Genomic DNA, 23398 nt, shown 5'->3' on the forward strand with positions numbered 1-23398 from the left:
CTGGTGCTTCGGGCATGAGCCCAGACTCGAGCCTGAATAAAGACCCTTGTGTGTTTGCATCGGCGCTGGCTCTTTGTGGTCTCTATCTCTCTCATTAGAGTCCCGGGTTCAACATTCCTTATAATTTCCTTAATAACGTTTTCTTTTATATAGATTGCCTTATTGTAAAAATACAGCATATAATACATATAACATAAAAAATATGTGTTAATCAACACTTTGTGTTATCAGTAAAACTTTTGGTCAACAGACTACTAGTACCTAAGTTTTTGAGGAGGCAAAAATTATATGTAAATTTTCAACTACATAGGGGATTGGTGGCCCTAACCCCTGCATTATTCATGGGTCAACTGTGATTCCTTCCACTTTAGCAGCAGTTGACACTAACATGAGTTTACAATTTTTCTTTTCACTAATCCATATGAGAAACTTAATATTAGTGGTCTATTACTCTATATTAGTGGTCTCAAATTTGGTTCGAGGAGTTTTTGAAAAAATACTAATGCCCAGGCCCTATTTCCCAAATAATTAAATCAGAATCTCTAGTTTAGCCATTAACAGTTTTTAAAAGTTCCTCTTAACCCAAGGTTAAGAGCAACGCTCTAGATTAAAAGTTTACTATCACTAAAATGGTTGATGGTAGAACTGGAGAAATGGGGAAGGGAGCATGAATTCCAGATAATAACTCAACTAAAGAAACTGCTCCTGAAAAATTAAGAATTGGCTCTGTTTATTCTGCAACTGATACAAGATCTCAAATATTCTTGGTCTTTTCCTCTGTGTACTTGTTCATCATTATACTGGTGGTTTAATGCTACACTAGACCATGCTAAAGTAGTAGCCAGTGATTTAAGGGAATCTTTAATTTTATACAAATAGAACCAAATTGTCTATTACCAACTTTGAACCATTTGTATCTTTTTTTCAAACATTTTCATTTAATTTTCATAAAACACAGCCAGAAGTAAACTGCAAAGTCAAACCTTTCAACTGTTTTCCTGGAAAACACACTTTTTAAAGTTGCATATCATAGAAAGTTCAGAACTTAATTAAATGACAGTTGAAAGGTATCTACAGAAACCTAGAAGAAACTTAGCTTATTATTTAGTCTTTTTGCCTCAGTGTAACCATTAGAAAGCATTCAGACATTCTACTGCAGGACAAACAGCAGCCTATCCCATCCTCCCTAGGCAAATCTCCTTCAGATGCAAGATCAGGACAGCCAAACCATTCATGGTTTAGCATAATAATCTCTAGTAAATTTTTAGGTTCCTTGTCAAAGCTGAAGATCAAAGATGGTTGGTCAGAGTCAAGAGTTTGTGAGTTGCAAATGTCTGAGTTTGTAAATTGCAAATGTCTAACAAGTCTCTTGCGGGAATCACCCTACCCCAGGGTTAACCTAATCAGCCTTCTGTGAACTACCTGACACAGATAAGACCTACCATGGCAACAATCATGTGACTAACCCACCCATCTGCCTGCTGTCCATCAACTGACATCATCAGTACCTGCGCTTGTCTGCCTCTTTGTGATGATGTGGAAGCAGACCACCACCCAATCACCTTAATGATCCTCCCCCATCAGGGGAAATGTTTAAAAGGACTCAACCACAAGAAACCAGGGGCCATTCCCTTGCTACAGCCTGGTGTGTCCATGTGCTCTTTGAGCAATGACTGTTGCATGCTTCCTGGCTTTGGTCCCCCTCCCCCACTTTGGGGAGGTGAATCTTCTCTCTTCCTTCTCGTTCTCTCTCTAATTTACTTTCAAATAAACTTTTCTTTCTTAACCTTTTTTGTGTGTCACAATTCTTTACATCTAATCAGATCTCTGGATTCCCAGCACATACCTCTGGCTTGCCAGTCCCGGCAGTGCTGTGCACCTCCCTGCGCCTCTCCACCCTCACCCTGTCCATCAGTACCCTAACAACGGTAGTTTATTTGATAGTTTTTTTTCTGAACTCAGCAATTTTATCCTCCAAAATGTAATTACGGTAGCACAACAGCTGAAAATTCATGTTTTAAAGCACAGTTAGAAGTTATTCTCTTTGGGCATGCATTTAGCATCTAGGAAGTTAGCAGAAAGAAAAAAGTAATAATGTACCCCTAAACCCAGCAATAATGAAGTCAGAATCTAAAAAGCTAACTATATTACAAAATGTTTGGTCATCCTGGCTATCATTTTAACTTTCAGCATCTTAGAATAGACAACGAATAGAAACAATACGAACTCCAAACTTTATTTTGAATTTCAAATCCTTCCACTTATTTTCTAAACCTGTCACTAAAATAATTCATCAATAGTTAGCTCTGATGAAATGATATAATGATGTATTACTTTTAATTAATTTATTTTCTGGGCCATATGACAGAAGTAGTCTCCTCGTCCCTTACTCTGCAAAGGCAATCAGTTGGTTCTTTCTGCTAGAAACGCCTTTCTATTTTGCCTTCATTAGGACATTCAGGCCATGGAGTTCCGTGTCTGGAAGGCATCTTAACCTAAACTAAATCCTGCTCTTTGCTCAGGAACTGTTCCATAAATAGCCTTTTCTCTCCTTGCCCATCACACTAATTATACTCTTTTTACTTATCCCTCAAAATTCAACTCCAACACTTCCACCTCAGGGAAGCCACCTTCCTAGATTCCTCAGAGCAGGGAAAAAAATGGGAGGGGGGATGTGGGATTGGCAGTTGAAGGAAACAGCCAAGGGAGGGAGGAGCACACCTCATCAGCAAGGGTACCTGCATAATCAACATTTGTATACCTAACCCTGAATTGTACCCCACATCTTTAAAATAAAATTAAAATTAAAAATTAAAGCATACCCTCCCTATTCCCTAGTATAAACTCATGCCATACTGGGTAGCATTTCTGTATCACTTGTGCCACTTCTCCTCCAGAGCATATGCCCATCTTGAGGACATGAACCATAGAGCCATCCTTCCCCTTCTACAGCCCTGTACTTGACACTGTGTCTGGCTCAGTGGGAGGGTAGTGTCTCATGAATGGCATCCTTAAGCATTCCTGCGAAGTCTGCCCACAGTATTCACTCTGACCCTTTCTTGTAAGCATCCTTTCCCTTCAGACTGAAAGCTTTTTAAAAACGGGAATTACTTCTTTAGAATTTCCATGTATCTAGAAGAAAGCAGGAGAGTTCTTGAATTAACAGATGCTGAGGTAGTTGGTCATATCGTTAACGTATGAAAAGGATAACAAAACAAAATGATACTCAAATGAGAAGAAACAAACCAGTATTCCAATTAAGTACTGAAAAATACTTTCTCAATATTGTTTATACCTCCCCACTCAATGTACTAGCTGAAGCCAAGAAAAGCTTAGGGTCTCCCAACCTACCAACTTAGGAATATGCCACAAAGCTTCTCAAACAGCACCTCCCACTGACTTACACATGGACCCTTGTATTAGCAAATGCCACAGAAAAATATAACAGGAAGAAGTTCTATTCAAAAAAACAACTCCAAACTAACTGAGTTTAATGTTTTCTTATTCACAGGGGATTAAGGTTTCCTGGTAACTCCTGAGTAAATAAGCACATGGAAACTGAAGCTGGGGGCAGAGGGGGCTGTTTGTCTTTTTCATTCAAAAAAGTAACTGGTGAACTCAAGAAAGAGAACCCAGCAGGAAACATAGAAGCCTCTATATTTTACCTACAGTCAGCTGCATCTCTGGCTAAATTCTCTCCTTCCCCACTCATTGTTACTTTTCCCATTAAGAAGCAGAGATTCTGAATAACTGGACAATAATCTAGGGTGAAAAAACTAATAAGGTAGTAGATTAAGGAAGAAAAGTCACGCACACATACACTTCTAGAGCATTTTTATTTCATTAAAAAAAAGAAAGGTAATGAAATTTAGTATTCTACCACTCACAATGCTCAAGGAGAACTCCTAGTAGGAAGGAATTTACATCCAAAGCAGGGGCAAAAAGCCTGCAAAAGAGCCAGTTTGGGACAAGCTGCAACTGTTAGACAAAATAAGAGAGTAACATTCAGAATATTTAATAATTTAGTGTAAAGATCATGTTGCTTAGAGAGGCATAAAGTAACAAAGCATTTTCCTTAACCATAATTAAGAAAAACAGAAAATAATTATATGCATGTACCTCTCTGCATGTTGGCTGGCTATAAACTTCCCACAAAAAATATAATAGTGTTAAAAACAATATTAAGACTAATGGTCAGGTGAGTGGATTGCCTGAGCCCGCAGGTTTGAGACCCACCTGGGCAAGTTGGCGAGACCTTATCTCTACAATAAATCAAAAATGAGCCAGGCGTGGTAGCGTGTGCCTGTAGTTCCAGCTACTTGGAAGGCTGAGGCGGAAGGATCTCCAGAGCCCGGCAGGTTGAGGCTGCAGTGGCCGAGAGGGGCCACTGCACTCCAGTCTGGGTGACAGAGTGAGACTCCAACTCAAAAAAAAAAAAAAAAAGAAAAGAAAAAGACCAATAGCAAAGGACAAGGAGGAAATAGTGATATATTGGAGAAAAAAACCCATAACAAAAGCTTTTTGGAAAAAGAGACGGCCTTTTGAAAGGAAGATTGTGCAATTGCTCCAGTAACAGGATGCGTCTTTTGATGTGTCGTAGTCTGTTTTTTAATTTTGGCATCATAGAGTTTTCAAATTACCTCAGAAGAAGAAAAGACTCCAAAGACACCTACAGATCAAAATCCGACAAGCAGCCGGGTATGGTGGCACGTGCCTATAGTTCCAGCTACTTGGAGGACTGAGGTGGAAGGATCGCCTGAGCCCAGCAGGTCGAGGCTACGGTGGCCATGAGTATGCCACTGTACTCCAGCCTGGACAGCAAAGTGAGACTCTGGCTCAAAAAAACAAAACAAAACAAAAAAACTCAAAAAACTAAGAAGCATCCCCAGGTGGGCCAGCTCCAGGCAGCAGCATCTCTCACTCTCGCAGATCTTCTTCTCCCTCTGTTTTCTGCTCCATGTTCCCCTACATGGATGGGTCCCCATCCCTTACTCATAGCTCCTCCTTCTCATGACACTGGCTTTCTCATGGCGGACATCCTCACTCTTGGCTTCTCCCTCACCCCATCCTATCTCATGACCTTCCCCACACTGTTCCCACTCCCACTCCATGTCTCAACTTCCAACTCATTAGAGACAAAGCTGGCTTAGCTGAGTTCATAGATCACACCATACAGGGTACATCCACTATGCAGACAAGGTTGGTTCATTGTCAGATCTGTCACCCACCTCTTGACCCAAGCAGCTATGGGTGGAAGAGAGAGGGAGAAAATTAGGTGGTGCAAAACAAAGCTTTGCTTCTCTCCTTTTGTATGAGGGAAGACAGGAACGATAATCACATAAACTACAAAACACTGAAATGAAAAAATACTACTCAGAGACAAAAGCTAGGTAAGAGAATTAAATTAGCCAGAGGACATATTCTAAAGCAATGTCTAGATAAAATGCAAAGCCACTACACACATCAAGCAAAAAGCTATTTGTTAAAAACAGAAAGAATCCCAAACTTGAAGAACTAGTCCATGAGATGACAACAAATCATTACTATAAGTCAGTCTCCTAAATGGTATAATAAATAAAACGTCAGAGGTAAAGCCTTCAACCTTAGTGTGATTCTGAGTCTAAACAACATATAGAAGAAAACATAAAGAACTACAGAGCCCATACTTTTTATTGTACTGTGTTAATCTGTCTCCAGTCTTTTGGTTGTCCCTCTAATACATCACAAGTCATAGACCTCCTTAGTAAAACTTACAACTTTAGACAAAACTTCTTTTTTGTCTCTTACTGAAAGAGCATGAAGATAAATGAAGGCACGATCATTATTGGTTTAAAGAAAAACATTTATCTTTTATTAACAATAATCAAGCATAAAATCAGAAAAACCACTGTTCAAGTTTTGGCTGCCACCAACTAGCTGTCTACATCTGGGGGGGAAAGCAGAGGAAATCAATCTAAGATTATTTAGACCACAATATCCCTGACTAGAAGAAAGAGACAATACCACATTCAGCTTTAAACTGTATTGGTTATTCTGTGAACCCATTTTAAATAAGTAAAGTTCTTTACTAAATGTCACTTGAGCCAGACTAAAAAGGTACTGTACCAACCCCATCATTTTGTAGGCTGTCATGCTATGGATGAGTCTTTTTCTCCAGGGAACCTATGGAGGCCAGAGTGAAGGGGGAAAAAAAAATCACACAAGAGTTCTGACTATCAAGTCAATGTCCAAGCCAGGTAAATTTTCCCAGAGTGATGTTTTCCATACTTTTGCAGTCTGGTCACCACATCTACCACATAGTCACCAAGCTAAAAGATGAAAAGCTTAGAGTGAGAGGCAGAGCATGTGAGTTAATATCTATAGAAGTCTTTGCCTGCCAGTCTGAAGTCAGAGATTATGCTCATTTTATGTTATGTGCCTAGCAATGACACTGGAGCCAACTTTTCCTCTTCAGTTGAGTGAAGAATGACAAGGGATGTCATTCTCAATGTCGGAGACCAATTCAGCAGTGCCTGAAGCTAATATAATCTTTAGGTACTTCTGGATCAATCACACTCATACCACATATATTTTGGTCTCACTATAATTGTACTGGTCAGGCTACATATTCAAAATACCATACCCAGATGTTGTTGCCATATTTCAAATGGGACATTGGCCAGGCTCAGTGGTTCAGCCTGTAATCCCAGCACTTTGGAAAGCTGAGACTAGTGAATTGCCTGAGCCCGCGGGCTCAAGACCAGCCTGGGCAACTTGGCGACACCTCGTCTCTACAATAAATCAAAAATTAGCCAGGCACGGTAGCACACACCTGTAGTTGTGGTTACTTGGAAGGTTGAGGCGGAAGGATCTCCAGAGCTCAGCAGGTTGACACTGGGGTAGCCGTAAGCGTGCCACTGCATTCCAGCCTGGGCAATGGAGTGAGATTCCAACTCAAAAGAAAAGAAAAGAAAAGAAAAGAAGCCTAAAATGGGACATTGAACATGCTACTAAAAGAGAACAGAATGATGAGGGGTCTGAAAACTAAGTCACATGATAAGTAAGAAACGACATATCTTTCGTCTGAAGAAAAGAAGGCATAGAGATGTAAAACCCGTCTTCAGAATTTTTTATACCTCCGAATGGCAAAACAAGGGCAAATGTATAAGAAAGGGGGAAGATTTTTCTAAAAATTAGCACTATCTAAAAATAATCTACCTTGATTGTCTGAGACTTGTTTTGTCTTTTTAGCTGTTATACATGATATTAAAGTAACCAGTGTTTGATGGAAAGTCTTACTTCTTCGTCTCCCTTCAACAAAAAATACTGCATGATCATAAATTGCAATAATTTATGAAGCCATTAGCAACTTCAGCCTAGTTTAGCTATTATTACCTGCTTTTCTTCATAAGATGGTAGTTGCTAATTCTGATTATAAAAGTAATGGAGATTCAATATAGGAAAGTAGAGAAAGAAAATCAACCATAATCTTACCTCTAAGATAGTCACTGTGAATATTTTAGCATAATTCCTACCCAGTCATTTTCTAGGTTTAAATATATATAACAAAATTTAAGTCAGACTATTTATATGCCTTTTGTCCAAATTTTTATATTTATATAGTAATCAATTGCACAGGTCCCTACTATTTACCAAAAACAAAAACAAAAAACACCCCCATGGTTTTTAATGCTTACATAGTAAGTAATTCAATATTTGATATACTACATTTCAAACATTTCATTGTTGAGGACTAAAGCTATTTTTAATTTCATTTAATTCTAATAATTAGAATACTGACACAATGAATATCCTTGTTCATCAATTGTCAGACACATCTTTGATAATGTTCTGTGCATATGTTAAGATTGAATTTGTCCTATGTCCCTCTAAGTTATAAGAACAGTTTGAATCTAGGGCCAATAAAAAAGACCATTGAATACACACACACAGACTATAAAAGCAATGGCAAAGCTCTTCTGATTGGAACCAAGCAAGCTTAATCCTTCCTCACAAACAGCTAACGCCACCATCTTCAAAAGTTGTTTCTCATCTACACAAAAATATTTACATTTGCATAACATCAATTTATTAGTGTCATTCTGGTTTATCTTTATAATATGGATATAGTTCTGAAATCTTAATATCAATTATAAATAAGGATGTTTATATCTCAAGATCATTCAATGAAAGGAAATGTTGACAACTGCAGGAATTAAGGTAGGCATTTAATCCATACAGGGAGAGCCCTTGACAAAATAACATACCAACCTTTTGAAACTAACACCAATAAATCCCCTAAGTGGGCCTTCCCTAGTCACTTGCACTACAAGTCTATAATTCAGAGTCCTGCCTTGTAGCCCTTCTGAAAAGATCTATTTTCATGAATTCAATTTGATCTTCTATATAATCCAATGCTTTGAGTTTGGTTTCAAGAAGAGAAATCATTTTAATAAATAATGAATAAACTTTCATCGGATGTTTAAGATTATTATTTACTTAAAAAAATTCATAGTAGCAACTAGGTTACATTCTCTATCATTAAAATATATACTTTAAAACAATCTCAGCCGGGCTCGGTGGCTCAGCCTATAATCCTGCACCGTTGGGAGGCTGAGGTGAGTGGATTGCCTGAGCCCGCGGGTTCGAGATCCGCCTGGGCAGCAAGACCCCATCTCTACACTAAATCAAAAAATCAGCCAGGCATGGTAGTGCATGCCTGTAATTCCGGCTACTTGGAAGGCTGAGGAGGAAGGATCACTAGAGCCCAGCAGGTCGAGGCTGCAGTGGTTGGGAGCGGCCACTGCAGTCCAGTCTGGGTGACAGAGTGAGACTCCAACTCAAAAAAACCAAAACCAAAACCAAAACCAAAACAAAACAAAACAAAACAAAAAAACCAATCTCGATGGCATTTCTTGTTTCCACAGTTTCAGAAAGAGAAATGTAACAGGAAATATGGTACTTATAAAATCATGAAATGACTGTCAAAAGAAAAGGAAAGAATATACCATTACCATCCAATCCAATGCAGGTGACTCTACAACATACTAATAGTACAGGCTTCCTGTGTTCAAATGAACAAAGGGACAGAACTTAGAAGACCAGGAGAGTAAATGATGAGTGGATTACTTTATCATTTCCTTCATCTTTTCTTACTAACCCTTATCTACTAGACTTTTTTTTATAAAGCAGATTAAATAATAAGACATTAAAATAGGACTCTAACAGTTTTCTAGAGGATGATCAAACAATATTTTTGGTGGGGGCATTATTCTTTTTTTCTAAGTTTCATTAATGTCGCCCGTTATCCCGACTTAGACAATAGTATAGAGAGAACCAGGATTACAGATTCTCTCACTCAAACATTCCCATAGAAATAACATTGTGATCAGTAATAAGAACTCAGTGTCCCTGAATGTTAGCTCTAAGTCCTAAGTATTCATTAGTGATGATGTACACTGGTGATAATCTTTATTCAAACTTGGGAACAACATTGTAATGCTGCACAGCCTTCTCAGCGAACCTTCAGAAGTCATCACGGCATCAAATACTCATCACTATATACCCCTTCATAAGTTTGAATGGTAAACCATGTGAATGCATTGCCTATTAAAACAGATACTAAAATTAAAGTTTTAAATATCCTGATCTTATCTAAATTTGATTTTTTATGTTGAAGTATAAAGTCTTGGTATTAGAACAGGCACATTCATGGATAAGGTTAATTGTATTCACTTAGGTAATTAAACTAAAACTTATTCCTATTACTGGGGGAACATAATCTATTCAAAATATAAAAATAATAAGACTACATTGGGTCAGTGGAGAGAGTGGAAGCAATTTTAGCAACTCTGCTGCCCCTCCCCCAGTAAAAAGATTGAGTAGTACCCACCTAAGAGCTTCTAATGTAGCTAATTTTGGTACAGAGGGAGTTAAGTACTCCTCCCAGCAATTTTCTCCCAGAAGACAATACATGCTACTTTCCAGTCTCAAAATGCCAAAAGTAGTCTGTTTTCCCAAAAAGGATTAGTTTGAAGGTAATAAAAATATATCACATAAGCTACCAAACAACACCTCATTTATGTTATTAGTTTTACTCTTAGTCCTGTGACAAACCATTGTTTATAGGTTAGTTTTCCAAATAAATATCCAACACATTTTAAGAGTATAAAGTGTTCCTACATTTGAAATATACTATGCATACTTTGGGGAAAAATACTGTACATAACTCCAATGCAATGGAAAACTTGGCTTTCATCGAGTATAATGCTGACTGGAATTTGTCTTCTTCAGCCATTGGGATTACAGATTCCTAAAACAGTTGCTTTGATGAGTCACATTTGTAATGCAATCACTGTCCCCATCCCCACCTAGCATACTGTAACACATTTTCTCCTCCAAGATCTGACCATAGTCATTTCACAAGAGAAGGAAAAAAATAACCAATTAAAAGGAAATAAGACAGACAGTGAGTAAACCATGAACAACTGCCCAAAAAAGTACTGTAAAAAAAAAACTAGAAGATTGTTTCCATGTGTTTCAATGATATAGAGTTGCCATGAGGAGTGGGCAAAGATTTGGAGAGAATATTGATAAAGTTATATGCATTTCCACCTTTTGTAACTATGGTAGAGTCAAAGAATAAAATGTACAATTAAATGTTTTAACACAGAAAAACATTTGGGATGGATTCAGCACATATGTATTTTAATTTGTAATCTCATTAACCAGGGAATATTAAAAATCACTTTAAAAACATTTTAATATCCACAGATAAAAGACTAAGGGTATATAGTTAACTCTTTCACAGATAGTATTGCAGATTACTTTTTTATCTTTTTACATGTCAGTTATTCTAGACAATTCAGAAATGCTTGTAGCAAGAAAAAAACAATTTAGTATAAACGACTATGCAGTTAAAATCTATAAATCAAAGTGAATATCATAATGCGATAACTAATATTTACAGGCTTAGTAAATGTTTCTAATTATAGTAAATTTTTCGACAGAATCACTTTCTCCACCAAAAGGTGTTACAGATTGAACTGTCCTCTAAAAAATCATATGTTGAAATTCTAATCCCTGGAACCTCAGAATGTGACCTTATTTGGAAATAGGGTCACTACAGATGTAATAAGGTAAGATGAGGCCACAGCAGAGTAGGATGGACCCATAATCCAATATAATTGCTATCCTTACCCAAAAAAAGGGGGGCGGGATTTGACGCAGAGACACACACCCAGGGAGAATGACATATGAAGATGAAGGCAGAGATCAGGGTGATGCTTCTATAAGCCAAAGAACATGAAAGATCACCAACAAACCATCAGAAGAAGTTAGAAAAGAAGCCTGGAACAGATTATCTCCTACAGACCTCAGAAGGAACCCTGTTGACACCTCCATCTTGGATTTGTAATCCCCAGAACTGTGAGACAGTAAATTTCTCATATTTAAGTCGCCCAGTTTGCAGTATGACAGCCATAAAAAACGAATACAAAAAGTCTCAAAGTATATCATATGAAGACATTACACTTTGACCACAGAGATATTTTTTCCTAAAAATCTAGCTTTTGATGAACAGTGTTTGCAAATTCAAATTTTTTTTCCCAATGTCCCAACCTCTCCCTTACTGTCATTAGGTAAGGTCACATAATGAAGTTTTCTCCCATGTAATGTGAGGGGATATGAGGATATGACAGATGCCACATATAGGCTTGGGTCTTACAACCATGGCACCCTTCTCCTCAATACTCTCACCAGTTCACATTTGGACATGGTGGTGACCCAGCTTCAACCATGGAGAAAGAGCTGTGCCTTAAGGACTAACCCAGCTATGTCTTAGTAGGAGCCTGGATCCCTAACCAATAGCATGGGACAAAGCTGCCTACCAAGCTGGAATACTCTCCTTGTAATGTTACATGAGAGCCAAACAAATAACCCTGTGTTTTTGTTTGTTTGTTTGTTTTTTAGATGGAGTCTCACTCCATCACCCAGGCTGGAGTGCAGTGGCACGCTTATGGCCACCCCAGTGTCAACCTGCTGTTCTCAAGTCATCCTTCTGCCTCAGTCTTCCACGTAGCCAGAACTACATGCACACATTACCTCGCCTGACTAATTTTTTGATTTACTGTAGAGATGAGGTCTTGTCAAGTTGCCCAGGCTGTTCTCCAACCTGTGGGCTCAGGCAATCGCAATCCCCTCACCTAAACCTTCCAAAGTGCTGGGATTACAGGTTTGAGTCGCCATGCCCAGCAGGACCCTGTTTTAAAAGATAATCTATATCTGGATTTTTCACCATAATAAAGTGTCAGGAAAATAAAATCCATGTAGTAAAACAGTATATGGAAAACTAGGCAGCTTTCTGGGGGAAAAAATAACTTAACAAAATAAATAAGTTTAGTAAACTGAACAAAACTATTATCAGAGGGGACCCAAATAAACCCAGAATTTATTTTTAAAAATGTGTTTATTCTTACATGTTTAAAACTGAGTCACCTTCAAAGTACTCTCCATTTGATGCAATACACCTGTCAAGATACTTTTTCCACTGCTCGAAACAGTTTTTGAACTCATCATGATGATGTCTTTTACTTTGCTTCTACTGTTTTTTATTTCACTTCTTTCGCATCGGCAAAATAATGTTTCCCTTTGAGGACTATTTTCATCCAGGAAAACAAAACAAAAAAAAGGTACTCGGGTTGAAATTGTGTGAATAAGGAGGGTGGGGCACAGGGGTCATGCCATTTTTGGGTCAAAAACTGCTGAACACTCAACACTGGTGTGGGCAAGAGCATTCATAAATCACCCATCATGGAATGGGCGAACGCGTTGTAAGAAGCTCCAGAAAAAATTCACTGAAACCAAACACAGTCTTTCACAACAACACTAGCTGGTACACTGATGAGGATGGTTCCTAGAACACTCACCTAGTGGAGGAAGCCTGTATTACAAGGGGGGGGCACCCTCCAAAAGGTAATTTTTTTTGTTTCCGGTCCCCCTTGTATAGCCTCAAACCGGAGACACTATATTACTGTTAACTTAAATTTAAACTCTTTATGAAAATAGACCCATGTTTATTCTGAAAGGTATTTTAAATTTAAATTTATTATTTTCTAATTGAATAAATTTAGAGAATAATTAATTAAATTTAGTAAAATTTAATCAGTATAGTCATATTGTTATGATTTTACATATGCTTATATGATACAATAATTACAGTAACATATAGCAGTCTCACATTCTTGTCCAGTCCTCATCTAGAGAGCACCACTATGAAGCTAGGTAGGTATCCTTCCAGATTTAGAACATATTTTTTAAAGTAATTAGGGTAGATGAACTTTAAACTCAATGAAAGTGAGGTTTTCATTTTTTGTCTTGCACACCCCAGAATCAAAAACAAAAAGCATATCAGTAATAGGCATATAGATCCTTCATATATGTATTACTCTAAGAAAAGAAAAGTATTTCTTCAAAGATGCTAGTGAACGACAATGTGGCCTATTTCTTGTTTTTAAATGTCTCTCAAAATGTCTTTATGTGAAACTAGAACACATGTGACTAAATGAAAGTTCCTGGAGGACAATCCAATACTTCTCCATTACTTCATTCTACTGTAGATGAACTATAATGTCTACTTCTGTCTAGTCAAAACACTGAAAATTACTCTTCTGGAATTTGGGGTGTTTGCCTTTTAAGTTACAGGTTGTTTCCAGAGTGAGTATCCAAATCCTATACGGACACTTGTCTATCAAGAAAATACTTTCTATTGAACTAAAGAAGAAAATTAGAAAAAAATTATTTCCGTTTAGTAATTCAGAGACCTCATTAACCTGTGATCAGGAATGGAATCTAGTTTGTGGGATGCCCAATTTGAATTCTTGAATTCAAACATGTGTTTCCACTTAAACTGCTGGAATGTATATGGTTCTACAAAGAGCGATAAATATTAGCAAATCTTCTAAGAATGAAAGCCTTTATGACCATGTACACTGTATTTTGACTCAGTTTTTAAACTGTCTGAAATCACACAAAGGTGTGAAAAGTCTGCTTTTCACCTCTATCTGAAAGTTAAAGAAGAACAACAAAGAAAAAAATGTATTTCACCGATATCATCTATTTGTACCATCACAGTGAACCTAAGGTAAATCTATGACTTCTGCTGTCTTCTTTTTCCTTACCCTTATTGCTAAGCCTGCCCCAGCTAAGGGGAAGGCATTCTGAAATGCTCAAGTTGGAGATTAACCAATGTTAAATAATGCCAAATCGGGGGCTTCACACATAGTACATAAACTTCAACAGCCTGAGCTTAACACAGAGGTGGAAAACTGGTGGCACCATTTATTTGGCCAGTATAGCATTTTTAAAAGTTGTACATTTATATATTTTTAGAAGAGACCTCCCTCCATACAAGGAGGGCATTTCATCATATAAGACAAGTATATTTCATCTTGCACGATGAACCCCTCATATGTCATGTGCTAGCTGCAGAAATTCAACCCACCTCTGGACCTTCTTACGTCCTTTTTTTTTTTTGCCTTAAAGCAAAAACTCTTCAGATTTTTCCCACAATGAGCTTTCTTAGAATGGTTAAGTCCTATACAGTATCCTTCCCATTCCTCACTCAAGCTAAATGCTTCAAGCTATCTTATCAAAACCTATTCTCTTCCATATGAAGGAGAGCTTTTAGGGACTTCTCAAGTAGCTGTTGAGACAAGTGTATTTCTTTTTACTTATCTCCAAGGCAAGAGTAAAGAGCAACCTACCTTTTGAAAAAAGTCTTCCCCACTTCTGCCTTTTCCTTCAGCAGCAGCTGCAAATAAAAAGGTATACATTTAAAATTGTTTCTTTTTTTCAATATATGTATCTAAAACTTTCAAGTATCAGGTATGAGAATACAAAAGCAAAGGAGATGCCAACCCTGCTCTCTCAAAGCTCAGTGAATGCCAATAGACTTCACTGGTGTGCAAAGCTGATAAAGAATAAAAAAACCAACCCAATTACATATCTTTAGCTTACTTAACACTCTTTTTCTGAAAGACTCACAAATCTCTACACATTTAGATGAAAGTTATCTTGTCCTTTCATAGTCAAGGAACTATATGAACAAACGCAACTATCAAAGTAATCCGCTATAGTGCTCAATTCATATTTCCTGCCTATAATTAATCCCAGGCATGAGCCTGCCTTGTCAACAGGTGGCTCACCCAATGTGGCCTACTTCTGGACTGTTTCCGTTTTATGCTTTACAATGACTATATAATCTACTTGATTTCAGTTGGCATCATATACTACTTTAATTCACTCCTTCATCTGCATACGATAAGAGAGCAAAAACAACATGAGAATTAAACGGTGACTATCGTAGCCAACAATAAAACTGCATGTGAAATTTAAAGGTCATTAAAAGGTCGTTATATTTTTACATCATTTCTATATATATATATGGTAGCCTATAAATACAGGACAAAACCATTTCTCTATCTCTGTTCATACGTCTTGTAGCTTCATGAATATTTTGTATTCATTTGCAGTGAGGGGTAGGGAATTTGACTAAAAGGAGAGAAGAGACAAAGATAGCATCTTGTTGCAACAGCCTAAGAGGGCAAACACAAATAGGACTCTGATTCAGGTATATGGTACAACAGTGGTTAACTGGAGAAGCCACCTCCAGGCCAAGACTAGGGAAGGAGCTGAAGCAAGACCTCTTGAAAACTGAAGTCTGAAAGCCCAGGGTAAGCCAGACAACTGCCAGGTAACACTGCAGCAGAGCAGTGCCTATGTGTATATGTGTATGTCTGTCCAGAACACTTGTTAAAAATCACTGACGTCCCAAAATGTGTGGCATATCAATCACTTAAGAATCACATTTGTCACTTCACAAATTTGGACAAGCACCTACTATAACTCTGACACTGTTAAGTGAAGGATCGAAAACTCAAAGAAAATCTCTCTGCCTTCAAAGAAATGACAAGTATTAAAATTTTTACCAATTTAATTGTACAACTAAATAAAAGATATCTCAACTTTTGCAAAAATAGTATTTTTTATCAATGCATTTTAATCTAAGCAATAGAGCATGAAGTACATGTTTCTGGAATTTCTAAGGACAATCTGAGAAAATGTTTTAAAACAAAATCTAAAAAGAAATAAAGAACTGTATTCTAATGTGTGGCAGGCCTGAATCATTCCCCTGTTCCCAATATGTTCATGTCCTTATCTCTGGAACCTTACATGGCAAAGGGATTTTGCAGATGTGATTAGGGATCTGGAGACAGGAAGATTATCCTTAATTATGCAGATGAAACAGACACAAGTATGACCTTATAAGAAGGAAGCAGGAGGATCAGAGTGCAAGAAAGCAATGTGACAATGGAAGGACTAGGAGAGAAGAACAATGCCAACAAAAGCAGAGATCAGAGGGGAGAAAGATTTGAAGATGGAGGAAGAGGCCATGAGCCAAGGAATGTAGGTAGCCTCTACAAGCTGAAAAAGTTAAAAAAAAAAAAAAAAGGGATTCCTCCCCAGAGCACAGCCCTGCTAACACTCTAGGTTCAGCCCAGTGAAACCCACTTCAGACTTTAGACTTCCAAAAGTGTAAGATACATTTATGCTATTTTAAGCTACCACACTGTGGTAATTTGTTGTACCAGCAAAAGGAAATTAATGCCTAATGCCAATAACTTTTTTAACTTTTCTGTTTGCACAGATTCTGCACCATCAACGGCATGAACTGAAACAGACATTCCTGCAGGTCATTTGAATCACACATTTCCACAATCAGATTCTTTGTAGCGTACAAACTATTATTTTAACCCTCTAACTTGGAAATATATCAGCATTAAAGCTTAATGAAAACATAAAGAGTTGAACAAACTTCTACAAACTAGCAAGAGTGGTTGGCCATAGCTAAAGGGGCCACCAAAGCAAGATAAAAAGGTCAGCACCCAAACCTAATGATAAGTGTCTTGGAGGCACTTAGCCACCTCTTGGGCTGTCTTTGTCTAAGTTTAAAAATAGTTAAAAGGAGCCATATTTGATGGCACCTACAACCAGTTGGCAATGAAAATAGCAGACAAGGGCACAGACACTTGAAAAACAAATCTAGTGGCATTTAGGAAACTTCTTTGAAAATAAATTTTTAAAAATCAGAGATATTCTCAAAGTCTATCAAGCAAAGCAGACAATCACTCCTTTCATCACAGGAAACTTCTCCACAACTTAGAATTAAATCATTAACATTTCATTATACAAGTACAATTATCACAGAAAATTCCTTCAGGAGACTTATTTTGCTCAAGACAAACGCATTATGTAATAACTTTGAAATGCTCCTTCATTCCAAGTCCATCAAAACACTAAACACATTTCACAGAATAGCCCTTCAATCTCCAAATGAATAAAAAGGGAGAAATGTCCTCAGACCCCAAACTCTAACTATGCTCCAGTGGGGGGAAAAAAATCCCTCTCCAATTTAACCAGAAACCTGCAACTTTATAGCAAGCTTATGATTTAAGGGAAAACAGCAGGCAGAGAGCCAGAGATGGCATATTATATTCATCAGCACCAACAATCTTTGGCCTTTTTTATTCCAAGTGTTTACATATATGAAACTCCAAATCTGAGCCTGATTTTACTTGAGTTCTGATGTATCCATTTCCCAAGCCCTTAAATACTCTGGTAGCAGACCCTGGTTGAGTTCTTGATTCGACTGCATTCTCAGGTGCAAACTATGATTAGTCCCTGTTATTAGCTCTTCCTAGGGAGCATCCTTATATCATTCCCCGGTTGCTGGGTCTCCTGAAGGATTTCACTGACCCCAAACAAGCAAAACTGCCAAAGCCATGGAAGCCAATCAAGGGAGAGTGACATTTCACCAAAAGTCTTCTCTTCCTTCAACAGGGATCCTTCTGAGCCCAAATTCATGAGTATCAAAATACAAACTCTAGCAGGGCACTGGGCTCATGTCTGTAATCCTATTATTTTGAGAGGCCAAGGCAAGAGGATTGCTTGAGTCCAAGAGTTCTAGACCAGCCTGAGTAGCATAGTAAGACCTAGCCACTACAAAAAATACACAAATTAGCCAAGCATGATATCAGGCGTCTGTAGTTCCAGCTTCTCAGGAGCCTGAGGCAGAAGGATCACCTGAGCCCAAGAGGTTGAGGTTATGGTGAGCTGTAATTGTGCCACTATACTCCAGCCTGGGTGACTGAGTGAGACTTCGAAGTGAAAAAAAAATTAATAAAAATAAATGTATATATTATACATCAATAAAATATACATAATATATATAATATATAATGTATATACACACACACATATATAAGTATATATATTCACTTTTCCCAAGAAGTGAGAGATTTGGGGGTGGGGAGGGATTGAAGAACATTTCTTTCTCAGTATACAATTAGTCATCTTAAATGTTCATTTTACAGATCCAGAAAAGTAGTTCACTCTTTCTTTTTTTTTTTTTTTTTGAGTTGGAGTCTCACTCTGTCGCCCAGACTGGAGTTCAGTGGCTGCTCCTGGCCACCGCAGCCTCGACCTGCTGGGCTCCTACCCCACCCAGCTAATTTTTTATTTTATTGTAGAGATGAGTTCTCGTCAAGTTGCCCAGGCTGGTCTTGAACGCACGGGCTCAGGTAATCCATTCACTTCAGCCTCAAAAAGCGCTAGGATTACAGGCTGGGCCACCAAACCCGGTTGAAGTTCACTCTTTCATTCCACAAATACTTAGGTCCTGTGCCAATGAATCGAAAATGGCAAGGCCCTTTCCATATTCAACTTACAACCCTAACCAGTATAACATTCAAAGCCACCCAACTCGTGAGATAAAGCCAAAACTAAAGTCCAACTCTCCTGACAACTTGCCCAGAGAGCTCTTCGCAGTCATAATTCTATCCAAATTAAACGTATTATAAATTTAATGTGGCTATTCACATTCTGGACAATGCACTGAAAAGTTAGTCATTTAACTTGAACGCAACACTAGAGCTGGACAGTTACTGTTAGACCTGAAGAATAAAGGGCACTTCTAGAGAGACATCAGAGAGTGGGACTGTAAGAAAAAATATGCAGTATGATAATATCTTGACTCAAATCATTTTCTATTCATTATGTCTGGAGGTAGACATGGTGCCTGTGAAGTAAACCAAGCCATACTTTATGTCACAATATTCCTTGACTTTTGAAACCTAATGATTGTACTGTGTGGTAAAACAGTTCTAGTGAGGCTTTGCAATCTCATACACTAACTCTCTTGTCTTTTTTTTTCCATAGTAACGTGAACACACACATAATGATTTAGCAGGGTTTTTGTTGTTGTTGTTTAACTATCTTTACAATATGAGTACTGACTAATATTCCAACATCTATTCGCTTGAATGTTAAAAACCCTGAATTATTCCTGCCAATAAAAGCAATTGTCCTTATTTTCATGACATTGAACTCCAGGAATAAATTACTTCACTACTACTGAAATGTGGCCGACTAAATGTGCAGGTAAAGCCTTTCGTACTTTAAGCTGAACAATTCATTTTTTATGTTTATTATAATTTCTCCAATGCTTTGCCATATTTTATTTCATATTTTTGCTTCACACGAAATATGGGATGGCAAAAGTCACTGCCAATAAAAACAGCAAAAGTTGAAACAGGTGTAAACCATTACAGTTCCCCCAAACTACAGAGCAAGTCCAGTTAATTACTGAATTAAATGGGACAGGGGATCTCGACTTTAAATTCTTCCTAGAGCACATGGAAACTTCTGTTTAAATATCCTTTTCATTTTGAAATGCTTTCTGTTATAACATCTGATGCTTTACAGAGCCAACTCTAAAAACACAAAGACTATGTTCTTCATATTTAAAACATAGTATGGAATATCTTTAAACATTGACAAATAATGGGGCATTTTCTCCTGTGGAATTTGAGTAAGAAAAAAACAAGTTCAAATTATAAAAAATAATTGAGATATAATTCTTTAAATCTATGGAGATTCAGAGCATTCCTCTATATTTTTTACTAACATAACCCAACACATTTACAACTAAGAGGACTACTGTATCTTTAGTTCACCTGAAGGTTAAGCAACTTTTCGGGCAGCCTGATCATCCTGTAACAATATTTTGCTCAAAATTTAAAACATTCACTTACTATATAAATGTAATTTTGTGCTAAGAAGTGTCATGCCATGTTTTATTCTGTATATTAACCATTTCCAGAAAACTTCCATGAAGATTTGGCCAACACTACCAAAAGAGGAACCAGGAAGAAAAAAAAAAAAAAAAGGATGCAGCTTCTATATACTCCCAGAGAAACTTGTAACGTTCAGGAATTATATCTTGTACTTTGAACTGACATGCAAAGCTCCAAAAATGGACTGCAAAGAAGTAGTCATTAAGTCTATTTCTAAAGGGTCTTCTGCTTCTCAATTAAAACTATAGTCACCATTAAAATATTTTAACCAATTAAAGAACACTACCAAGTTTAAATGCCATCTGAATGTTGTATATCACAATAAGTGTGAGAATTTTCAGATTCTATCTTTCCCCAAACTCCCTACCTAATTCCTAAAGTTCATGGCGAACAAATCAAATTCACCTGTCCTAAAAAAAAAGGAGTGGCTTTTTGAGAAAAATCAAGAAGAAATTTTAAAAAATACAATTTTTATTCCAACAGTGACTGGATTAAAAAGTACTTTCTTCTTTACTTTAAACTGTTTTCTTAAACTGTTCTATTCTTGTAGTTAAATTCACATGGTCAATAATGCAATACTAAACTTAAGTTTAAAATGATATGCAGAATGACCTCAATTATGTGCAAAAGTCTAGATATATACATATAAATATATACACACATATGTGTGTATGTATATGGACATATAGCTTGTATGTTAGAAAAAAGACTGAACAAATAAACACCAAAATATTAACAGTTTAATGCTATTTGAGTGGTGGAATTATTGGGCCCAGATTACTTTCTCCTTTGTATTTTTTGGGACACCTTTAAATAGCTTGACTTGCTTTTTAATTAGGAAAAAGTCAGGTAGAAATCATTTTTCCTCCTTTCTATTTAAGAGTGAACCAAGATTTTACCGTCACTGGTTTGTCACAGCCTCATGTTCAGCCTACAGTATATAAGGCAATCAGGCAAAAGAATGAAAATCATCATATATGGATATAACCTATCTAAGAAGACAGAACAACTAATGGAAAACCAGAGACGGGTGGCAAACAGTCATTGACATCATTCCAGGTATAGATCACAGGACTTAATTAGTTTCTGAATTGAAACAATGATTTTGTGCAGCTCTCAGTGGAAAAATTTTCACAATGTATGCTAAATAATGAGATTCACAACTAAAAGCAGTAAACAGTCCAATATTTGGAAAACCTGTGAGTCACACTGAAACTCTATAGCTAGCCAAAAGAAGACAGAAATAGACACCCTCCAAAATGTGTGAACCGCAAAGAGAAAAATATATATGCGTATATTTCCATTCTAGACTGTTTAAAAACAAAGATCACTCCTACTGAAAGGTCACATCAAATGAAACATGGAAAAAAACAGATACTTATCATATTCTAAAAGGACTCTATGGCTAAGAGTATAAAAGAAGAGATGGATATCCACGGCAATTTGGGCCAAGAGCATGCGCCATCAAGTGAACTATATAACAGAACTAACAATAATTACAGAGATGATGATGGAGGTTAGGAGGAAGAGTCCTGATCTCTTCTAACAATGGGGGCCATTGCTGCCTCCTTAAGACTCTGCAAACTACATTTCTCAAAATGTGAGTTGCAGGGGATGTTTTTCACCTATCAATTCTCTCAGAACATTAAAGCCCTGCCAATATTCCAATGCTGGGGACAATCTAAGACAGTGGTGGCCACACTCAGGGCACAACAGAAAGTAAGGAAAGGCCAGTGTTCTCTCAATCTACGGGATTTTAGTTTCAGAAAATTAATCTGTCACTGTCAAATATAGGAACCCATATTCACAGAAATCTGAAAATATCTAAATTACATTGTTCATTGCTTTCAGCAGCTTTTAACTTGAACTATTCCTGCAACTCTGGCTAACAGTTTATTCAGACTTCAAATTTATTGGCCTGACAATGGAGACTTCCTTGTGAACTGAAGACCCTAACACACGTCAATGGAATTTCAGTTCAACTGATTAACAGAAACATTGGTCATGTCGAATAACTTGCTTTCATACCCTATTTCATCTTATATAAGCAATCTCTCAAGCACTGCTTAGTCTGCCTGAGGTCATAACACTATTTGAAGACTTTAGGTGTTTCCATAATATCAGCTCATTTTCTTTAAAAAAAAAAAATCACATCACTCTTCTAACACTTTGCCAAAAGCTGAGGAATGTTCATAGTTTAGTGGAATTATGGCAGTGAGCTTACAATGATCTTCCCATCCAGTACGACAGCCACTGGTCATGTGTGGCTAATGAAAGCTTGAAATGTGGCTAGTCTGAATTCAGATATGCTTAGTAAAATGTACACAGGATTTCGGAGACTTAGTGAAACAAAAAATGTAAAAATCTCAATAATTTTTTGATTATGTGGAAATGATGCTCCTTTTACATACCGGGTTAAGCAAAGATATATTATTGGGACTAATCTCACCTGTTTTGTTTCGCTCTTCTTAATGTGGCTATACAACTTAAAATTACTTTTGTAGCTCACATTATATTTCCATTGTACAGCACTGCTGTGGGAGAATAACTTACTTTGCTATTATCCAAGGAGGATTGAAAAGATTCAAGTGGAGCACACAGCCACAGGCTATGAGGGACTGAAAACAAAGAATATTTCCAAATAGTAAGAGTCAGCAGCTTGAAGTCAAAGTTGTATCTGTCTTAACCTCCTGGCAACATTTTGAAAGAGAAGGGAAAAGGTTGGCTGGTCCTGTTGAGGGTGGTGGAAGGTTAAAGAATTAGAGCAGTTTGAATAAAATATGTAACATTAATAATCATTTCCTTAATATCCAGCTTTGGTCCAACCCAAAGCCATGAAACTATTTAAGAGTTTATGTGGATGGTTATTTAATGGAATGAAGTTTATATTTCTTTTGTATTTGTAATAACATGGCAATAGGGCAAGCCAACTTGCTTTAAATCAGAACCAAATGTGTTCCAGGCATGTTTAAAGTTCAGGTTATATGCAGAAATCCATGACAGGACAGTCTGTTTTGCTGCTCTCTTCACCAAAATTGGGGGTTGAGAGAGGGCAAAGAAATGACATGCTTGCTTTCTTCAGGGCTACTCCTATTTATCTTTACACTAAAAGACACATGTATTGACTTTTTTATACAAAATTTATTTATTTATGTATTTATCTTGAGTTGGAGTCTCACTCTGTCGCCCAGACTGGAGTGCAGTGGCTGCTTCCGGCCACCACCGCG

The 23398-nt window shown here is 37.3% G+C and overlaps 1 protein-coding gene across 1 annotated transcript in view; it reads right to left on the reverse strand.

The window, feature by feature from the left end:
* The window catches only part of BICC1 (BicC family RNA binding protein 1), a gene marked incomplete at its 5' end in the record, with an annotated part of 286932 nt that overhangs the window by 182645 nt on the left and 80889 nt on the right, over window positions 1-23398 (reverse strand). The window contains one exon of the mRNA XM_008061686.2: window positions 14742-14788. Within this exon, the coding sequence (XP_008059877.1) occupies window positions 14742-14788 (47 nt within the window). The remainder of the gene's footprint in view (window positions 1-14741; window positions 14789-23398) is intronic.

This window comes from Carlito syrichta, unplaced genomic scaffold (assembly GCF_000164805.1).
Source record: "Carlito syrichta isolate Samal-C Ts95f unplaced genomic scaffold, Tarsius_syrichta-2.0.1 Scaffold305437, whole genome shotgun sequence".
Classification (NCBI taxonomy): Eukaryota; Metazoa; Chordata; class Mammalia; order Primates; family Tarsiidae; genus Carlito; species Carlito syrichta.